General features: G+C 37.8%; 1 protein-coding gene across 7 annotated transcripts in view; it reads right to left on the bottom strand.

Moving 5' to 3' along the window:
* The window catches only part of FIGN (fidgetin, microtubule severing factor), a 104,553-nt gene that overhangs the window by 44,450 nt on the left and 38,601 nt on the right, over window positions 1-21,502 (bottom strand). For 2 of the 7 annotated variants that reach the window (XM_075511671.1, XM_075511672.1), the window contains one exon: window positions 19,419-19,554. The exons of 3 other annotated variants lie outside the window; for them this stretch is intronic. In XM_075511671.1, coding sequence (XP_075367786.1) covers window positions 19,419-19,437 — 19 coding nt within the window. In that variant the 5' untranslated portion in view covers window positions 19,438-19,554. Of the gene's footprint in view, window positions 1-3,132; window positions 3,179-4,985; window positions 5,039-8,602; window positions 8,700-19,418; window positions 19,555-21,502 lie in introns of those variants that run through there. 2 more of the 7 variants (XR_012777082.1, XM_075511674.1) reach the window with 2 other exon arrangements.

Here is a 21,502-nt window from a genome sequence, read left to right as displayed (position 1 = left end):
AGACATAAACTGGCTGAACTGTTAACCTGAAAGAAACCATTCAGTATTGCCCTAGAATTAATTAGTTCCACTTTAACATGGAAAAGGGTTTCAGTGGGAAAAGTGCCAGAATGAGAGCCATCAAAACAGACCTCTGGTAATCACCAGAGAGCAGGAGTATTAATCTATCTGATTAATCTGTTGAGCTGTAATAGTTCCTCAAGGGCAGTGTGATGAGTTGGTAAGTGAACCTGGTGTCATTCTTCTATCCCCTGCTCCAGAAGGATATAGGTCTGTGCAAGAAAACTTGCTGGCAACAGCAGTGCTTCCTATTTGCCCTGATAGGAACTGGCTGAAAGCAGCTGGGTACTTCCCCAGACCCACTAGATGCTACCTTTGCTGAAAATTTTGCACTGCTTTCACCAGAACCATAGTGTCTTTGGCAACATTAAGTAGGGATTGAAGCACTTGAGAGGAATAGTTAGCAATGATACAATACTAGAGCTATCGTGGAAGCCAATCCTGATATGAGAATAAAATATATTCTGGTAATAAGGTCTGTCAGAAGAAGCCGCCCTGCCAGGGAAGCAGCAGAGGTTTTTGACAACCAGAGGAAAAAAGCTACAGAGTAAATAAGATCATAACTGACCTGCCTGTCAGCCTTTTGCCACATTAAAGCAGGTGTGCTACGTTAGTACACCTTAAAATTTTCGGCTTCTGCTGGGTATCTGAATATTGGGAGCCACTAGGTCTGGGGAGGGAATGAGATTTCACTGTATTTCAGAGAAGATTCTCCCCCACTCCCCTTCAAAGAGGATAAACATGTTTATCTCATCTTCTGGTCCCTAAGAGAAAACTTACTAAAGCTACTTAAAACTGAGGTGCTGGAGAAAGCATGATGGCAGAGACAGTGTTATTGTTACTGTTAAACCTCCAGTAAGGATTTTGGTGACTGAGTAGACATGTTTATGGTATCAGTAAACTCCTACAAGCATTTGGACTGACACCCGTGGGCAAAAACTGAGACAAATGCCAGTTATTGCCAAGGACAATCTGCAATTAAGAATTTCACAGCCAAAATATAAGACAAAGGGAATAGACAGTAAATCATTATCAAACAAACTGAAACAGAGAAACTGGAACAAATATTTAACATATCAAATTATTCCAAGAAAAGACAAAATTATCCCAGTGACTTAGAGTTCAGAAAAGCTACTGATGCTGAATCATCAGGAACCATAATTTCATCTGTCCAGATTCCTGATGTAGGAAATGCTCGTGTAATTTGTCACCTTTTAAAAAGACAGTATTTCCTACTGAACTAAACGGAAACCTATCCTATCTTAATCAGTTGGTCTCCACTTGGCAGCTGTATATGTGTAGAATATTTCTAAAAAGGAACCAGGTCACCGAAGGAAGCATCTATTGAGCATCTTTTCTTTTACTCATTGACTTCCTATTTTTACTCCGTGTATTACACACTTTTCCCCTCCTCTGTTGGCCACCTCGGCTCTGGAATCACATTGGGAGTCAATCATTTTGCTGTCTCTGACTGAGAGTATTGATTCAATGCTGTGAAAGATGCCATTCAGTTATAATCAGTAACTAAACCATAAAACTATATTACTTACTTTCATTCATTCACTCCAGTAATATGACTAAATACCTTTAACTTCTTTCATCAACTCTCTACAGTAGCCATGTCATGCCAGCAAGACAAAAAGTAAAGAAAAAAAAATATATATAAAGTCCAAACAGGCCTTTTGGAGCGTGATCAGCTTATGCTTTACAACGTGTTCCCCTCTGCAAAATAATAGTAGGCAGCCCTTTAATATCCTTCCTTGAAAGACAAATTTAGTTTATTTACCTATAATTTTCAAATGGACACATGCCATTCTCTTAACTTTTCATAATAGACTTGTTTCCTACTCTATCTGGTGCTGTATACAGATACCAGACTCCCATGAAATATCCCATTAGTGCCACTGCTGAATTCTGGTTTCACCTGATGTCACCTTTCATTACCACAGGCAATTTAAAGCTCAGGCATCCTGCCATAGCTGAGGAGACATAAAAGACCAAAAATTACTTTAAGAAATTATTTATCAGAAAAAGTCTAGGAAGAATTTATAAGTCTCCTCTCTCCATTATTTTTTTCCCATCAGCAATTATTCCAAAACCTGAAGTGTTTTCCCGTTTATTTAGCCTCACATTAGTAACAAAAAATACTATTTTCTTAACTTTACACGCCTATAAGGCATAAAGAATCTTTTAGATAAACACAAGGTGAATTCTGATGGAGCCAATCCCCAAGCTTGGAAATGATAAAAATACAGGTAAAGAAATCAGCTCTATCTTCTCTTGCATGGCTACCCTGTGTCTTGTCAACCCAACACAGACAGGAAGAAGTAAAACCAGTAACAAGTATTTCCAACAAAGAGGGAACTTTTTATAGCAGAGGGAAAGGAATCATCATCAGAGAGAGAACATTTAATAAAATACTTTAAATAGGAATTACTTTAGCTACAGGAGACCAATAAAGATGGAAAAACAAGCAATCTAAATAGCACGTTGATGGATCTCAAAGCTTTTATCTTGCAGAGCCTAGTAAAAGAATGCACTAATTACTTCCCTTTATACTGTTCTATCATTCTATGTTTGTATCTCTATGACGAAAGGATGTACCTGATGGAATAAGTCCCAAGTCCAAGAGTCTTTACTGGACAATCTGTAGACCTGAATTATTCATTACTCTACCAATGAGTCAACAAGTTTCAAAGGCTTGCCTTTTTGTGGAGGCTCAACAAAAGACACTGAAGAGGCCAGAAAGTACTGCCTGAAAGAGTTATCATCCCAACTGCAAAGGATTTTGAAAAGAAAGTCTTCCTTTGGCATCAAGAGCAAAAATAATATTATAAAGATATGTCTTGAAATACAAGCCAGACATTTCACATCAAATTGTTCCTGTCTGTTGTTAACTTCAAATGAAGAAGATCTAGGACGCCTTCTTCTTCCCCCCTTTTAAAATTCTATTAAACACATCAAATTCAAATCATGAGAATCTCATATGTATTAGAATGGGAACAGTAGCTTCTAAGTTGAGAGAAATAACTCTGAAGGAGGAAAAAAATAAGTTCCCTTACCCCAAGATGAAATCCTTTAGTCTCTCTTCCTCAATTCCATCCTTCTTAAGATGAAGCTTGGAAGAAGAATCCATAGTTAGATGGATACAAGAAGTTACTCCCACCCATTAAAACGTATCTTTCAGCAAAAGAGAATTCAAGGGAAGAGTGAAAATGGTTTGAGGTTGAGCTGAAAGTTAGTTTTATAGCAGCCGGTCAAGAAGTCAAATCCAAACAACCTCTTCTCTCTCGCTTTTATCAGAACATAATCTGAGGAATGTTGTCGATCAGAGACTCAAACAAAGGAATTTTGAACCCTTGATATGCCTAAACAACTTGTCTTATCTAACTGAGAAGCAGTGGAGTATATCTTTTGTAGTAACTCATATTCTTGGCCTAAGTATTTGTAAAGTGGTCAGATTCAAATATGACAAGTTCTTAAATAACAAGTTCTTTGGGACCCTTAGGGTTGGATGAAAGTCTAGAATGACAGTATTTAGCTAATATCGACAGAGAAATTATGTGGAAGGGCTGCGGGGAACTGAAGTTTATAGCAGGACAGATTTGGGACTTGGACACTGTATTATGCCAAGTCCCACATGTGAATCATTCCACTCTTTCCTCTGGATGACTGATTAATCCCATTCCACTACAGCAGCAGCAAGTTGTAAGATACTTTGTAAGTGCACCAAGCTGTTCCCAGTGCTATTGCCAAACAAAGTAAGAATATTTTCTTTGATGTGAAGACAAGTTACATTCCTTCCTCCTCCAATTGCTATCGGTGTTGAAAAACTACTTAGGTAAATGGCTACATATCACTACAATCTTGTTACACAACATATCAGAAATCTCATTCAGCTCTAAGCGACAGAGATATGGAGATCAGCGGGGGAAGAAAATAAGGGAAAAGAAAAAAGAAAAAGTGAAAAAGAGAAATACATGAATAAAGCAATTTCATTAACCCTTTCTTGCTTGTCAGCGGAGCCTTAAGCATGTCCAGAGTATTTTACTGGTCCCATCAGGTAGAGATGATAATTAAGAGAAAGGGTATGTGCAGAAATATATGTGAAAGATATTTTGTGTCTGCTGTTAGGAGGGCTGGAAGTGCTATGACATAGGCACTGGACAAATGACTTAGAACTTCTCCACTCAGAATCTGTGATGGCAACAGATCTGCCTTTCAACAACCATTTCATTTTCTTGGTTACTGCCCAAAATGTTTTCCAGTCTAAGCCATGTTTTGTAACAAATCTGTAAAGTTTCAATGTTACAGAAAGCATTCTAGAAATGCAAATCGCACTACTTGTTAATGCAGATTCTATTAGTAGCAGTCATAATAAATAACCGAAATAATACGTACTACTGATTCACAGTGAAGGGAAAAAGCCCTACTGCACCTGGCTGACAGAACTACAGATACTGCTGAAGACAAGAATATTACACTTTACTATTGAGATGTACAATGCCTTCAACTGAAGACCAAATCCTAGCTGGCTAGAAAAGAATAGAATTACATCTCAGTTGTGTCTGAGAATCCACGATAATGTATTGTAATCCAACAAATAATATTTAAACAAATGTTGTTTGAAAGCATTAGCTTCTCTGAAGATTCATAATATACCAAGTCGTTGTCCTTCCCTATTTATGTGCTACAGGTATTGTAACAGCTCTTGTACTTTGTAGCATACTGGAAGCTCATGCCATAGATGTTTTCCCCAAAGGTCTCAATAGTATGAACTGTAGCTCTCCCATAGCAGTCCCCAAAATTACGGTTCATTTGCCAAGGCCCCGTTGACACTCCTCCACTCCAGGAATCCTTTCAAACTGTTTTGCACTTTCTGGACACGTGTTAATTATGGGGAAAAAAAAGATGTTTTCTTTTACCTGCACTATTGTTGCAGAAACAGCTATCTTAGCCAGTTACCACACCGGGCTTCCTGAAAACAAACCAAAAAAATTCAAGAGACGCTGTCTCCTTTGCTCTGTGCAAACATACACACACACACACAACTGTTCTGTTTGCAGGAAATAATTAAGAGGTGCATTACATATTTTTAATAGACTATTTTCTAACAATATAATTGTTAAAATAGTGAGGGAACCCACTCTCCAAATGCAGTGGGATAGCAATCTTTCCCTTGGACCCTGAGCTTATCCCTTCAAGTTACAAAAACAAAAACCCCAGAGAACTGGCAAACAAATGTATCACATTACTGTTGGCATCAAAACAGAGGAATTTTTAATCTATTTCAGCTGAAATCATATGATCCAGTAGCCTGGGGGAAGGGATATTAATAGCAGTCAGGATAAAGAGGAGAAGAGAGCAATTTTCCTCAGCCCAGAGCTAGGCAGCAGGTTCTCCGCAGCTCTTCTCCACTATCCACCCGAACGCATGGGGCCAGCGGGGTGGGAAGCCCAGCGGCAGTGGACTCGCAGAGGTAGCGTTGGGCATCGGGGCTCGGCGGTTTCTGACAGCCCACCCCAACTACAGCTACGGACTCACACCACGGCCCTCCCGACGCCAGCCGACCCTGCTTTTGATCATAGCGCATTTGAAGAGCTTTTAGGCTACTTCTGCAACAGATTGTATGCTATTGTACTCGGGATTGGAAAAGACGACGGAGACAGCACTGAAAAAAGTAAATTGGCTATGAGCAAGTCGCTATCTCCTATTTGGTATCGATAACATATTCCTTTAATGAGGGGCAGGAGAGAAGAAAAAAAAACAAAACAACAAAGGAAGATGGAGAAATGGCTTTCATCAACAGAAATGCATACATCAGCCAACAAGCTGAATAATCACAAAATGGGGAAAAACCCTGATCCAAGCATTAATAATTCAATTAGTATTCATTGAAATAACATTGATTTTAATTAATCTATTTCACATCACTGTTCATATCCTGTGTGTTTCTATTACAGCTTAAAAATCATTAGCGTATGAGCCTGCTAAGTACTCACATCTTTAAAAATAACAAAAAGGAGATGCAAACTTGCCAAATAAATATTTTAAAGCCTCAAATAGTCAATAAAGAAAAATGAAATGTAATTGCTTGTCACTGTGCATTACTAATATGGAATACACTAGTATGTTGCCAGCTGTATTATAATCTGAGTCACTGGAACCTCAGTATATTAAAATATTGGTAAAAACTGCATCAGCCACCAAAGTATATTCTTACCAGCTTGTATTTGCACAATACAATGTCTGGCAGTGTTTGGTGACTGACTGAAGCAGAACACTTTTCATTTATTCTACTGCTCTGAACTCATCCAAAATACACAGGAATAAAAAAATGTACATGTTTCTGTCTGAAGTAGGCCCAGCAGATCGATAGAGAATATCTATGTCCATCACAGAGCTTTGCTGGAGATGATGCGGAACAAGGAGCATTTCTAAAGGAAACTCCAAGAGCCACTGTAATTCCTAAAGCTCTGTGCACCACAGCCAGCCAGAGCCAGCACACAAGGACTGCGCTTCTCTGCTTTAGGACAGAATTTCTCTTTTTCACATTGGGTAATGTTGACACTCTGGCCTTGGCCCTTCAGCAGGGTCCTTTACCAGTGGGTCCCTATCAAGGTGGATAAAAGATAAAGAAGAGAGATGCATAGGCAAATGCAATTTGATAGAGAGCAGCAAGACCAGTCTGAGCTGCCTGTATACTAAAATGATTTTATAAAGAGATAAAAATAAATATGCTCCTCTTTACATTCACCTGTCATTACCCTTTATGTCATAGTGACATAGTGAATCCACAATTATTGTTACTATTTATTTTATTTATTTATTTTTACAATATATTGAGGAAATTTCTGAGTTTGGATGCAGTCTGATGTTCTTCTATCTAGCTGGGTAAGTACAAATCAGAGATATGACATTCCAAGCACTTGGTTTTTAAACAAAGTTTTTTGCTTCCTATAGGTCTTTAATTAAGCTCAGTCATTTTTTATTAGTTTCCACAGGTTCAGATTTCATTGCAAGGCAATCAAAATACTTTAAATCTTTTCACTGTCAGTCATCTGTCTTTGCTCAAGAGAGCCTTTCACATCACAGCTTTTACCTTATTCTCCAACAATGCTCATACTTGTTCTCTTAATACTTGTTTACACTAACAATTTCTGCTATGTGTGAAATACTTTCATGTGTAAAATAAACTGTAAGTAGCATTTCTCCATCTCCACCCCAAACTCATTATCTAAATGCTACAGGTTACTCCACATTTCTATATACACAAAACACAGAAGTGCTGATTTTCTTATTTATTAACAGTTGTGGTTACCTTAGGTGTGCCGGCAGTTCAGCAAGGTGCACAGCCTGCCACTGCACATTATCACAGGATAATAGGACAGAAGAATTTACATTCCAGATATCTTTCCAAAAAATACCATAATTGGCTTATCAACAGTACTCAACTAAGTGCCATATAAAGCTCAGGCACAAGCTTATTTTATATACACATACCTATCTAAATATATACTTTTATAGATAGCTATCTATATCTTTTTTTCCAAATCATGTGCAATATTGAAATACATTATCTTTTCCAATGGCATTACACACCTTGCACCAGCCTGCAGTATGTAGATACAATAAGCACTATCACTGAAACCACAGAAATCTTTGCACACCACATCTGTAAACAACCTCAGTGCACTTCAGTTTCCACAGAAGTATGTATTTGTTAAAGCTTTTTTACCTGAAAAAAGAAAAACACTAATAGCACCATGGGAGTTTCAAGAAAGGCAGGCAAATTATGATCACATTTACCATCTAATTTGCTCTCTGAGGCTTGTTCAAACAGTGCAAACATTGTGCTCGTCTTCTTCATTTGTTCTGACAAGCAGGATGACAACTAATCACCATCAAGAGCTTTCCCACTCTCCAGGCCCCCGTTTTCTGTTTATCCAATTTGATGCCTTCCAGCCAAGGAAACTGTTAGCCTTCCCTGCCACCCCAACTGAGAAGGCCAGCTCTCCAAGGCTGGATTTCAACTAGAAGTCTTGTAGGGTGTGAATCCACAGTGCTAAGCAGGAATAAAACGAGCCCTTTCTGCTGTGCGATAGCACCTGCAGTGGGTCCTGTATAGGGTGACAAAAACACCCGAGGGAGGCAAAGAAGGTTGGAGACTGACACAGAAAAAGGAGCCCGAGGAAAGGAGAGGCATCCTCTACCCTCTTCCTTCATTTTCCCCAAAAGACAGATCTTTGATCTACCAAATCATTGCCTTGCAAGTCATAAAATGTGCAAAAAAAAGGAAAAAAAAAAGGAAAAAAAAAAAAAGCTTGGAGAATACTGGAAAGTTACTTCAAGGATGTCTGTCCTTTGATAGATCTTCTCTCCAAAACTATTGCACTGATTGGCCTTGATAAGACTCAGCCACACAATCAAATTATCTTGGCTTAACGAGTTAAGCCAGTGTCATTGTCCACATGTCCCCTCTTCACCCAGAGCCTAAGCAAGACAACACAAATTGAAATGAAAAAGGACTAAGCCATATTACCTCACATGCCCGTTGGGCTAAAATAGTATACAGTAGATACCATTCCTTAGCAGATGCATAAACCATAAAGATTTCAGATGGGCCACTTGTTATAAACCTAAAAGGGAAAATGATGTTGCAACTTTGATATGTAATAACGTAAAAAGTACGTACACACATGCAAATAAGGACTCTCTACAATTCAGCCTTACTAAACAGTGGTCATATCAAAACTGGGCAATGTGTTGAGCAACATACATGGCATAAACAATCACTAAACTTTTCATTGCTTTAGCTGTCTGATACTGTATTATTTCTGATAGTGTGAAGGAAATAATGTCAACAGGCAGCTGGCTAACTCCAGATTAATCAATTTTAAGAGGTCTTGATCTTCACATTGACCAAACCCATACCAAAAATTCTTTCTTTTTCTTTATAAGCATTTGAAAAATGCAGCTAGGCTTTAACTGACAGAAGGTACACACTCTCTTACCATTACTTCTGTCCCTTTGCCTGCAGGCAGCAGCCCATAACCCCAGCCAATGTCACCAGTGTCACTAACTAGCACCACTGCATCGGATTTAGCTATACAAAATACCGACATTAGGAAGCTGTCTGGCTCAAACTCTATGCTACTTTTTGAAAGGTCATTAAATATTTTCCTGGATCTTGTGATCCTGCTGCTTACACACATAATTAAACAGTCTGCATTAGAATACTTTTTGAATTGGGTGATTGTTCATGAGATATTATGAAAAGTTGTCCTAATAGAGAGTGCATGTGTGTGGGGGGGTGTTTCATTTTTTTGTTGTTTTTTTTTTCCCCACAAATATTCTCCAAGTATTTTCACACCCTTTCTAACATCAGGAGGGGTTTTTTTTCCTAAAAGTTTAATCTTTTTTTAATACCTACTCAGGAAAAGATGTAGAAATAAAGTATGACAAATGTAAATATCTTCAGAGCCTCATACTTGGCAAAGGGATAAAACAGGCCGTGTATAACTTATACCACTTCTTAGAAAGGTACTATTTGAAACAGAGAGGAATTTTTCAAACTAAAGACTGCAAAGGTTTCAGTGAAAGGAGACATAATCAAATTCTTTGGAAAGAGGTCGGTATATTCTTGGGAGGGACAAAGAGGGAAAAAAAGCCATTCCCCTTGCTCCTGCTGCTTCCAAGAGTACTTGCAATTTCCTTTTCTTGAAAAAGATTTAGGGGACAGAAACAACAAGGCTGTTGTCTCTGCTGCATGTCACATGAGGGCCTTCAGTTTGTTCTCTATTACAATGATAAATATCTTTATGGCAGTGAGAGGTTCCCCCACATCACTCTGCCATCCATGCATCACACCAGTCTGTGGACCAAAGAGGTGGATTTTACTGATTTAATGATAGATCTGGTAGCCTAATGGATTTTAGATTAGACCAGTCCACTCTCATGTCAGTATATAATCTTCATAAGTGTCTGAGCCTGAAGATGTTCAGTGGTAGAGCTGAACTACTGTCTCCAAATGCTTCATATGTTATTTCTATAGGCTATGATACTTAAATGGTCCATATCAAATTCACAGATGTCTTTTCCTTTAGCCATTACTGCTGTTTTCTAGTGGTTGGCTTATCTGCGATTTTAATTTGTAAAGATCAGTTAAGCCACTGTCCCCAAAGTTGCAGGACACTGCAGAGCTGCAAAAGGTGAGCTAATGGATTTTTTTCATCTCATCTGCTTCACAGCATTAACTTGGAGGATCTTAAATTCTGATCTTTTTAGATCAGAGATGGATGTTTGCAGAAAGAAGCCGAAGCCCAAAAGTAACTTTCTTTAACAATTAGTATCCTGTGCAACTTCAGTGATGTCAACAGAATGAAGGGGGAGGTAAATCAGTGTGTGTTTTTGGCAGCTTTCCCTTTTCTGCCAATTAGAACAATCGGACTCTAAATTTCACATTGAGCTAAAAGAAATTAGCAGCGTTATCTTGGTCAAATGTTAAAGTAAATAGCACTTGAAGCGTTAATCATAATTGCAGTTTTTCAAGTTATTCATATCACATTCCCATTGGCTCATTTTCCCATGCTTACCATGGTGAACAGATTTTGATGAGCAGCATTAAGACTGCTTTGTCTGTGCCAAAGGAGAGAGTTGGGTCTCAGCTGCTAAAGCAGCAGGCTGCCAAAACAGCTGGACTCACCTTCCCCAGAGAAGCCTTCTGCTGCTTGTGGGAGGCACTTGGGTACAGAGGAGCGGAGCAGGTGGGAGGACACGGTAAGAAGGCAACTGGTTTCAGCCAGCCTTCTCCAAGTGGTGGGAAGAAGAGGGCAGGGTGCAGAGACGGGTGAAAGGTAGACTCAGCCCCCCCAGGAAGGAAACGCATCTATACCCTTTGCTGATTCTTAAATGGCTTGTAGGGAGTATGTTTTAAAAAGTGTTATAGCAGCAAAGAGGGTCTCTATAAGGAAACAAGGGCTTTCTGGATGGGGAGGCAGGCTGTGCTTTAGGAACATTACTGTAATTAATTTCTAACTACAGCCACTATGTTATACACGAGCACAGACTGCAAGATTTTTCAAGTTATTTAACGCTTGCTGAAGACAACAGGATAGGCAAAATTCAATTAAAAATGTAAGCAATATATTTTGAAATGTAATAATTTCAGCTTAAAATAGTTTAAGAGAGATGCTCTTTTATTACTGTAGATATGTAGAGGATACTATCAAATATCTTCTGGTCTTTCCGCTCCTGCTAGTTCTGCATGCACCTCTCCGAGGCTGGCTCAGGTGCTTCCAGCAAACACCCGTCTGTGCCGTGTGGGATTTGCATGCAAACTCCCTCGTGAGAAGTGGAAAGCCAGCAACACCATGGCAGTACCCAGGAAAGGAAGCGCCACTGAGCGGCCACAGACCGCTGAGAGCAGCTGTTTAGAGTTAAACTCAGAGTCCGCTAAAGTCAACAGGAATTTTGTTACCAACACTGACAGGACTTGGATTTTCTCTAAAATATTGTCAAATAAGCAAAGCCAACTGACTTCAAAAAGCCTCATCATTATGCTTCAGATGCAATAATCCTAGGTGGTGCTTGAAATCATTTTAGATTACAATTTCAGGTGGAAGTATTTTCAACTTGGTTTTCCCTTTAAGGGCAGGTTTCCTTACAAAACGAGAGCAGTATTCCCTTGCATTTGAACTTTGCATGAAAATCCACATTTCCAACACATCATAATTTTTTACAGCTCGGTAGATTACCAGGAATTAAACAGCCCACACCCTTGCAGTGACTTATACACCATGAATAAGGACACGTAAGAATAGGCTAAAGTAGAAAGGAGTCACGCAGTAAGAGGACTCAGAAATGCAAACATTTTACCTTGTCTTACTATCACCAGGTAGTTTTCAGAGGAACCACCAGCTACACAAATACAAAGCAAAGTACAAATGCTAATCGTTCTTATCTTTTGTCTGTACTCTACATGCCTAAGTTAACTATTTAAACAAACGTTAACAAGTGAGCTAAAGTAAAATGACATCTTGTTTTTTATCTTCCAAAATGCCACATGAACATCCTATACAGTGGGCCAGTCACAAAAAGCCACATCAAGTAAAATAAGAAGGGTTTACTTCCTGTTCAGCTACTTGCACAGACTGTCTCTAAAGCAAAAATAACATCTCCAAGTCTTGCTGAAGAGAGAAAAGCATATTTCTGTCTTTAAAACAGGCACAACTGTAAGTCCATTACCAAGCCACCTAGATTGCCAGTATAGCCAGTCGAACCAAACAGCACGTCAAACCAAAGCACCCTGGCCGCAGCCCTGCTCGTATGTACACTGCTGCGTGCAGGCGCTGGCCCAGGGTACTGAGCACCAGCCTGGCCAGTCCAAAGCATGCTTATCACAGTATCATCATTCTTCCATTTTAAGTTAAAAAGCCAACTAAACCTATATTGCACAAAAAAAGCCCTCCGTAGCAGATTTTTTCCAAGTTCAATAAGAAAGGTATTGTATCAAGTGGCAGTAGCTAGGCAGTCTTTATTGGGCTCATAAAGGATTATGATTTTGCCCTATTCTCTATATAAGTGAATTTCTTAAAATATCATTTTTAAAATTTCACTTCTTCTCATGATAGTGTTTCTTTAATATATTAACTTTCTCACATCCCATACTTTGATGGTTCGGCAATTTTCTAGTTTATTTTAAATCAGTTTTTGACAAAACAATACCAACAGTTCAGTAAGTGTCCCAGCTGAATTTTACAATTTATGTTTTGTTTTTTTTTTAAATACCCTCTTACTGAATAACTTTAGCAAGTAATAAAATTCTTCAATTTTAAAGCGAAAAGAATCACATTAAGCACTAAATTAATGGGGAAGGGGTACGACTAGTGATACTGAATGTTAATAGTAGATTTTGGTTTTAACACTAGAAAAGTTTTTTTTAAATCAGTAATACATTGTAATTTACAGGTTTCATGCATACCCTACTGTATGGATTTTTAGTTATACTTTTGATGTTTTGACATACACATACACAGATGTGTACACATACATGTGTATATGTGCATCCAGGTATGTAAATATATAAATGTATATATATGTATGTATATACAGATACATATGCACGGACATATACATACACGCAAGCCATTGCTGTTAATTTTCTCTTTTCTGGTTAAACAATAATGAAGAAAAAATATAGCAGAAAGTCACCACTATGAAATAAAATTTATTTTTATGTGCTAGATAAGATGCAATAACTAAGCTGAGTAGAACCCTGGTGAAGACATACAAACATTGTTTACATATATTGCATGTGTTAGCAGTGAAGTGAACCACTAACAGCATAGCTCCCAATCTGTGATTTATAATAACTTCACATCAGTAACACCATGATAACTAACTTTTATAAATTATGAACTCCTATCGCATTCTCAGTTTGGAAAAAATATACATCCTTACTAAGAGAGCTCATCTAAACTAGGGATATGAGCAGAGCTGCAGATCCAACTGTTTCAAAAATTTACCACACTCAACTCTTAGTATCTGCCCATCCATTGGAGACAACCCTTCCCACCTGAGACCCAACTTTGGTCTGCTTCAGTACAAAGCAAAACACCTCAGGTTAAAATGTCCTTTACTTCAGCTGTGGTACTTTTCTTCAACTTCCAGTTGAGAGAAATAACTAATGGTTGAGGGCAGGACCTTCCTAGATGGCTCCAACTTGATCCACAAGAGGCAACTGGATTTTTGCAAGAAAAAAAAGCTGCATTTTTAAATCAAGCTCTGTAAACCTTTCAACTAATGTGCTTTAATTTTAGTATGGACAAAGAATGTTTAAAATCCCTATAGCTCTAGCATTTAATATTAAATACATCTTCTCTACAGTCCATATGAGGTTTTTTTCTTTAAACATGGGCTAAGTATTTTTTTCTTAAATATATGTATTAAAGAGCGAGGTCAGCTCCAGAACTCCTAGAAAAGGGCACCACAAAAAGCCACCTAAAAATGACACCAAGAGAAGGGCATGTTAGACATAAGGTTTGAGAGGGGAGGGCAGTTATGTTTAAGTTTGCCTCAGTCTCTTTTGTTGGTAGTATTTTGGTGAATGGAAATAACAGCTACATAGTTTTTGTTATTTTACTACTGTTTACAAGATGTTTTGGTTGTACAAACTACACAAATATATGGATATGTATTTTCATAAACGACACATATCACAGAGTCTTAAGTTCAATTCATTTCATGAACAGGAATGTTTGTCCCTTTAATCCCCATTGTCCCTAAGACAACTATATTAATAATTTCTTTTTGGTAACTGTCCTGGTAAATATTCAGTTACCATTTCTATTTCTTCTAAAAAGGAGAAAATGTCTGGCTACAGAATACCAAAAATGTTTCCAATTTCTGTCATCATTTGAAGCAATCGGTACAAAAGAGAGAAAATTCAAGAACTAAAACTAATCCGGTGACGAGTCTGCCTTAGTGGGGCTCATTTTAGAACTGGCTGCCTTTGCACTTGGATGTATAAATGCTGATTATCAAGGTCATCACAGATTTGTGTGATATTTTAGGTTTTCTTTCTGCCTTTCTATTAACCTTAGAAATAAAAGTGTTCTTCCTAAAAAGATTATTCTAAAATTCTAGAATATCTTAGAACTATACTAGAGAGCTGCCTAGACTTACTCTCTTCAACTATCTCCTCTCTCTTAATTTTCAAAGGTTACAGGAATCAACTGCTACAACTACCGCATTGTGAGATTAAGCTGCTGTCCCTCCATAAGTAGTATGTCCTTCCATTGTGACATATAATTTCTAAAGCATTAGTATCTTCTTTGGGAAACCCCCATACTTGTTTTCCTATTCACTAAGGTATTTGCAAAAAAATTAAAGTAATTCTCAGGCCATAACTGGGAGCCTAAACACACAAACCCCCCCCAAAAACAACAACAAAAAAGAGAGAGATCAGCCTGTTTGCAGTGAAGTGGATTCGGAGGAGTGACTCACATGGGCAACCTTGATATATAACCCTTTTTCCTGCTATTTATTAGTGATGGATGTCCCATTCCAAACCACTTTGCTCACTGGGCCAAGAGAACTCTGGCCATTTGTGCATCATGCAAAGCCTCCCAATTTACTTCAGGCTGGCAATGAAAATGGGCATCAGAAGAATTGTGATTAGGGCAGAGGGGAGATCTTTTGAGAAAAACCTCTTAAAAAACATCTCTGAAGTAATTTGTATTAAATCTAGCATGTGCACTTTAGGATTTGTAACTGAAACAATTAAAAATATATATACAAGAAGGATTCTCTAGTATTACAACTGCTAACTTAATTCCTATCTGAAATTTTGCACATGATTTCTCTGTAAACTGAGGGATTTTGATTAACAAAGTACCAGCAACATAACCTCAGTACTCAGGATCCACTTTAAATACTTTTTTTCCAGATAAGCTGAAGAAAGATCTTGTACCTAGCCACACAAGCACTGGTGTTGGGACCATATTAAGTAACAGCAGGATTGTACAGAATAATATTCAACATGCTTAGACCTAGACCCATCCTTCATGCCCACGTTTTGCCAGATAATTCTGTAGACCTTAAGGTCTACAGAATCAGTGACAGGTGGGTGATCTAATTAAAGCAAAGACCTTTGGGTGAAGCTAAGCCAGCAAAATAACTTTTGCTGCTACTGTGGCGGGCTACCATTAGGGAAAGACAGAAACTAATAGAAACTTTCCCTCACATGCCAACATTGCCACTGGACTACTGAGACAATGATAATAGGCTTACAAGAGGTGATAAGAGTACAGACAAATAGTGATACCACGGCATTCACCTTTGTGCTGTCCTTCCTTGTGTCTTTAATCTGTCCCTTCAAACAGGTTATCTGCAGGAGTGCTGAGGAGCTTTCATTTTGGAGAAAGGTATAGAATAAAGAGGAGATCTCATGTCCATGTCAGGCGATGAAGTCTCACTGCGCGCTTTGTCATACAGGAGCGAGAGGAAGATAAGTAAAACACCCCCAAAAATAAATAGAGCAAATATGGTGCCCAACCAACTTCTACTTCCCAAAATAGCAAATAAGAGTAAAATTCTGTATCTGCAGGACAAAGGTGCTAGCAAAAGAGAAAGGTAGTCAGGTGCTTTAGATAACAACTATCTCTGAAGCACAGGAGGCACATATCAGTTTTCAATAAATTCAGTTGAAGGTAGCTATTAAGTTATTCCAGAATTTGAAGAACACTACACTCGTGCCATAAACAAGTGACATAACTGTTCAAACTGAAACTAGAGAGAAGTGGATTTAGAATTGATCTTGGATTGAAAGAGGCAACCATGCAGTTTAGTGGACATTACCGAAGGTAAGAATTGTCTGATGGAAAGGATGGATAATTACAGAAGTCAATAACCTTTCAACATTAGAAAGAATTCAAAATATTACAAGAAATGTTACAAGAAGCATTGGCCAGAACAGTATACAGATTTCAAACTGGAATTTAACAAAAACACCTCTTGGAGTTGTACCTGCTTTGACAACTATCATGTGGAAATACACAGGTTAACATACAGGGAAAAAAAGGCAACAATTGCATCATTTTGCAGACAATCAGCAAGAACCCACAGAGCGTGTATGGTAGGGACAAAGAAATGACAGTAGTGCCACTAGCAAAGAAGAATTATTCACAGAAGCAGCGAACACCTTTGTAAAATAATTTTTTTTTTTTGGCACTTTCTTCAACCAGACAACTTTGATGACATAAAAGTTGGGGTTTTATATTTATGTTAATAAAACCAGTTATGGCGCCAGTTATGGCCTGAGAATTAATTTTTTTGCAAATACCTTACTGAATAAGAAAACAAGTATGGGGGTTTCCCAAACCCAAGTTTTACTTGGATAATACCAAGTAAAACCTAAGTTTTATTTGGGTAATACCATTTTGAACTGGAGTGGGGTGAAAAGCAAGAGAGCATGGCCAGAAAGTTCTGAGCAAGAACCAGAATTTTTGAAGGCTAAAGCTTAGCAAACATGTACATTCTAGAGAGTGGAAGCAACAAATCTAGGCAAGAAGTTAACTGAAAAAGCTGATTTCATGGTGAGGCTATCATTGACTGGCTCTACCAGACAAACAGAAGGTATAATGATGCTGTGGAATGAGCTTAGGAATGAGGAACATATGTAAAGAACATTACATCTAAACCAGTTGCTGATTTACACCTGAGCAAAGCGTTTCTAATGAAAATCTTCGACAAGTCAATCCATGTGTCATCTCTTTGTTAGGATTTGCATCAGAAACCCTTTATATTTTCTACAGGTGTGTGAGTGAGAATATTACTGGCATAATGATCATACAATGGTATCATTTAAACATACAAATATCCTGAGCACTAATAAAGCTAAAAAGTACACATTGAATAAGTCTTTAAGACATTTTGGTATTGAAAGGAACCCAGCACTGACTAAAATGGATCTTAAGCTATCTCTGTCCTTTGCTAAAAATGCTCAGCAAACTTTCCTTCCTTCCCACGTAGATATACGTTTTTTCTTTTTCAGCAATCAGTGAAAGATCTGCAAGCTGAGGTCAAACTTACTGGAGTACCCACTCCCTGTATCACCAAGGAGTGAATTTTCAGTGCAACATGGGACTATGTTTAAATATACAGGAATTTCTAAGGTATTTCAGAATGTACATTTAAGTATATATGAAAATTATTAAAGGGCTGAAAAAATATCTAAGATAAGAGGCTGGAAATACCCTGAACTGGCCTAAAATGAAAGGCCAGAAATGGAATCTTCAGAGTTGTCCTATATGCCAAAAACCACAATGAATAAGTCAACACAGGCAGTACAAAATATTGACACTGCAGCTCTAAGTAGGATAGATTTGTTTACGTTGCTTGGAAAAAAAATACACTTCTTTAGATTCATATTCTCATTTTGCTGCGACAGCAGCTCCTAATAAAATGACATCTAAGCTGGTGATGGTGTATATGCAGTATCTGTACTAGATACAGCACAGCTGACAGTAATATCTGATAAAGGACAACTTATTAAGCAAACGTATAAGTTGTTCTAAGTAATGGAGTGATCCAAAAGTTTTATCCTCAAATCTAATGGATTTAGTGGACAATAATAATGCAGATGCTGAAAAAGGTGCCTAGTTAGATTCCAACCCATGTCATAACACAGCAGTATCACTACTTTCTTTAATCAATGCTGGCAAGTGGTGGTAATTTTTAAAGTGCTACCAGAGAACGTACATAGAAAGAAATTAATGGATAATGTATATATGATATTAATAACATTTGGGGTTCCTTCCCATTGCCACTGCATATAGTGTTATCTGTGCGTTCACAGTGGGAAACAATAGTTGCAAGCCTTAAAGGATGCAAATTATCATTCTGGGATTGCTGGGTACTATACCATGGGAGGAATAGGGCACCCTATTTCAGTTTCAGAAAGGAAAAAGATAAGAGGCATAAAATTTACCTTTTTGCCTTAAGGAACCTTGGGCAAGTAACAATAATGCAGTATTTAGACAACTGAACATCAAAACTCAATCCAGTCAGAGAAAACGAGCTTTCTGGCTTTGATTAATACTGGATTCAACTTCTTAAGTCTACGTAACAGTGCAAAACATCTCAACGTCTAAATGGATTAAGTAATAAAATTCACTATTAGGCTGGTTGCATATAATTTGAAATTGTGTTGAATGCTAACTTGCTTTTTTAGCAGTATTGTTACAGAACCTTGGAAAGAAATAGCATTGCGGACTAAATGGCCAAGTTTCTAAATCCCATACAAAAGAACCAGACGGAGCACTATAAAGCTCTTCCACCTCAAGAAGAAATGCTCAGATAAAGCATATTTTTGGCAAGCATCCTAAGAAACCGAGTGATCAGTGACAAACTCGTTTCCCAGGCTGCTGTGCACTCTTCAGCCGTGGTCAAGGATGTGGCATTGGACTCTGTCTTCTGTCAGGGGAAGAACACTCCTAAAATAATAATTTACACTAATTCAGAAATGAAATGCAGGGTTTATTACTCAAGAGCCTGGCAGCTGAACAGCAATATGTGAGATCTACCCTGTGAACAGTATGTACCGTAGGCAGAATTGTTAGAATGAAGGAAGACTAAAGATGAAGCCAAGACTCCTGGTGAGATCTATCAGATGCTTATTAGCACAAGAGATTTCAAAAGCTACATGACAGAAGGGACAAAACAACAGAAAATAATCTAGGATAGTGTACAGTCAAGGAGGAGACAGAAATATCAGTGCTATGTGTGAATATAAGCTAAACATTTGTAAATGCAGTTCTGCAGAACAACTGATGTAAAAAGAAGGCAAAAGTACTGACCTACTTCACGGCTCTTCATGTTCTGACTACCTCATATAAGCTTTAAGGCTAAGAGTTCATCTTCATCCTCATTCATTCAAAATCATCATCCAACTTTCTACTGAAGGCCTCCCTTTCTCCTCATCTGCCAAAAAACCTGCAAGGAGGTTATTAATGTAATGCAATGTGGAAAAGCATTTGAATAAAACAGTGTCACGACACTCCAAGTATGGTGGAAACTTCTTCCAAGAATCTCTGTATCAAGTCACCTTTGATGTTTATAGTAGGCTTGCAGCTCCATCCCCCCAGTTAGCAAACTTCTGTGCATATCTACTGAAGAGGAAAGAAAGAAAAGAAAAGTGTCTGCCTCAGGATAAATGAAAAGGGATTTCAATTATGTCTGTTCTTGACAATGTCTAGTATGATAGGAACTTGCTGAAGACCAAGTTCCTGGCAAGATACAAGGGGAGAGAGACCTTTGAGCATAACTATAATTTTGTTAGGTTGTTAATTAAAATCCATATTGATCCACAGAGGAAAGTATACAATAGAAAATTGGTATATACTACGTCTGGTGCTGGAAAGTCATTCATAAGAGTACTCAGGCTCCACAGGAAACACAGTGGTATCACCGACACAATAAAGGGCCCTAAAACTAAATAAGGTACGTGGCCATCACAGTACTATGCTCACTTGAAAGACAAGGTGGGGAACTATGATTGATTCTATTTTAACTCAATGGCATAAAGCAGAGAGTAGATAAAAAATGGGACATGAACTACATGTTTATAAAGACTTTAAAGGAGAAATGACTTAAGCAAAATCCTTTAAGGGAATATTCAATAGAAGCAATATGCCAACAACTTTGTCTAAAAACTCCTGCACAAAATTGTCAGAATCAGACATATTTGCCCTTTGCTCTTTTTTTTTTTTTACATCATATATCACTGCAAATATTTATGTATTTCAATAATGCACTAAAATATAAACTATTTTAATCTCTGCTGGAGGTTATACAGTAAGTACCTTATTTTAAAATAAAACAAAACACAACCCTTCCCAATATTTAAATGATAAGATGGCAAATTTCTGTCTGTCACAGGGATACAGAGTTTTGCATCAATGTAAGGATTTTTCTCAGCTTTTTAACTAGTAATCTTCAGATAACTACTAGTTAACCCCACATATAATGCACAGAATTTGCATAATTTGCCTTTCTTTGAATAGCTGGACAAGACAGGAGGTTTTAGAGTAATTTTGTTAGGGGATGCTCTTAAATAACCGTGACTATATACAGTAAAGAATCAAAATGTATGGTAGAAACTGCAAGGACCAAATTGTTAATCCAACAAATGGATGACCAGGAAATGCAGCATGTATTTACAGTGTTGATTAGAGCAAGAGAATTGAGAACATCCTAAAACACATGGAGCCCAACAATGCAATATTCCCAACCAATATTTATTGCTGCCTCTGTAGAAGCAATTTCCATTTTGATGTGTTCTCTCACACATGATGTTCTGAAACAGTTAAGTAACATGAAAAATACAGGTTCAAGATTCTATCTGTCACAGATGAAAATACAGCATTTATGCAGCATTACATAATAAAGCCACTGGTTTATGGAGCCAAGGTCCTCTTGGGACTGCCACAAATCTACATACTGTCATACGGTGATAGATTTTTACATTTGCATATGTGAATTAAAAAGAACCCACATTAATAAACAAAACAAACAAAACACAGTTATTGAGTCTAAAGGGCTGAGGAAATTTAACAGTGTCATTTGATTATGGTAAAGGTCAATATTAGTTCACAAAATCTGTCTGGAAAGCCACCTATCTTAGCCAACATTTTATAAAGTAATCGAGGAGTCTGCTAAAACCACCTAATTCCAGGGGGGATGCCAACGCTGAGGGCAGATCTGCATTTGTTCTGTACTTAAAAGACAGCAGAACTGCGGGGAGGGAAGAGACTGCTGACAGCTCTTTGCACACTTATTTTAGAAACTAGGAATGAATTAACTCTACCAAACTGTTTATCTGGCTGGTATGTCTAGCAAGTAATTTCTAAAATTCTACTATGCTAATATAGGTGAACTTATT

Source organism: Mycteria americana, chromosome 9 (assembly GCF_035582795.1).
Source record: "Mycteria americana isolate JAX WOST 10 ecotype Jacksonville Zoo and Gardens chromosome 9, USCA_MyAme_1.0, whole genome shotgun sequence".
NCBI classification, from domain to species: Eukaryota; Metazoa; Chordata; class Aves; order Ciconiiformes; family Ciconiidae; genus Mycteria; species Mycteria americana.
Note: the sequence above shows the minus strand (reverse complement) of the source record. Positions and strands in the feature narration are given on the sequence as shown.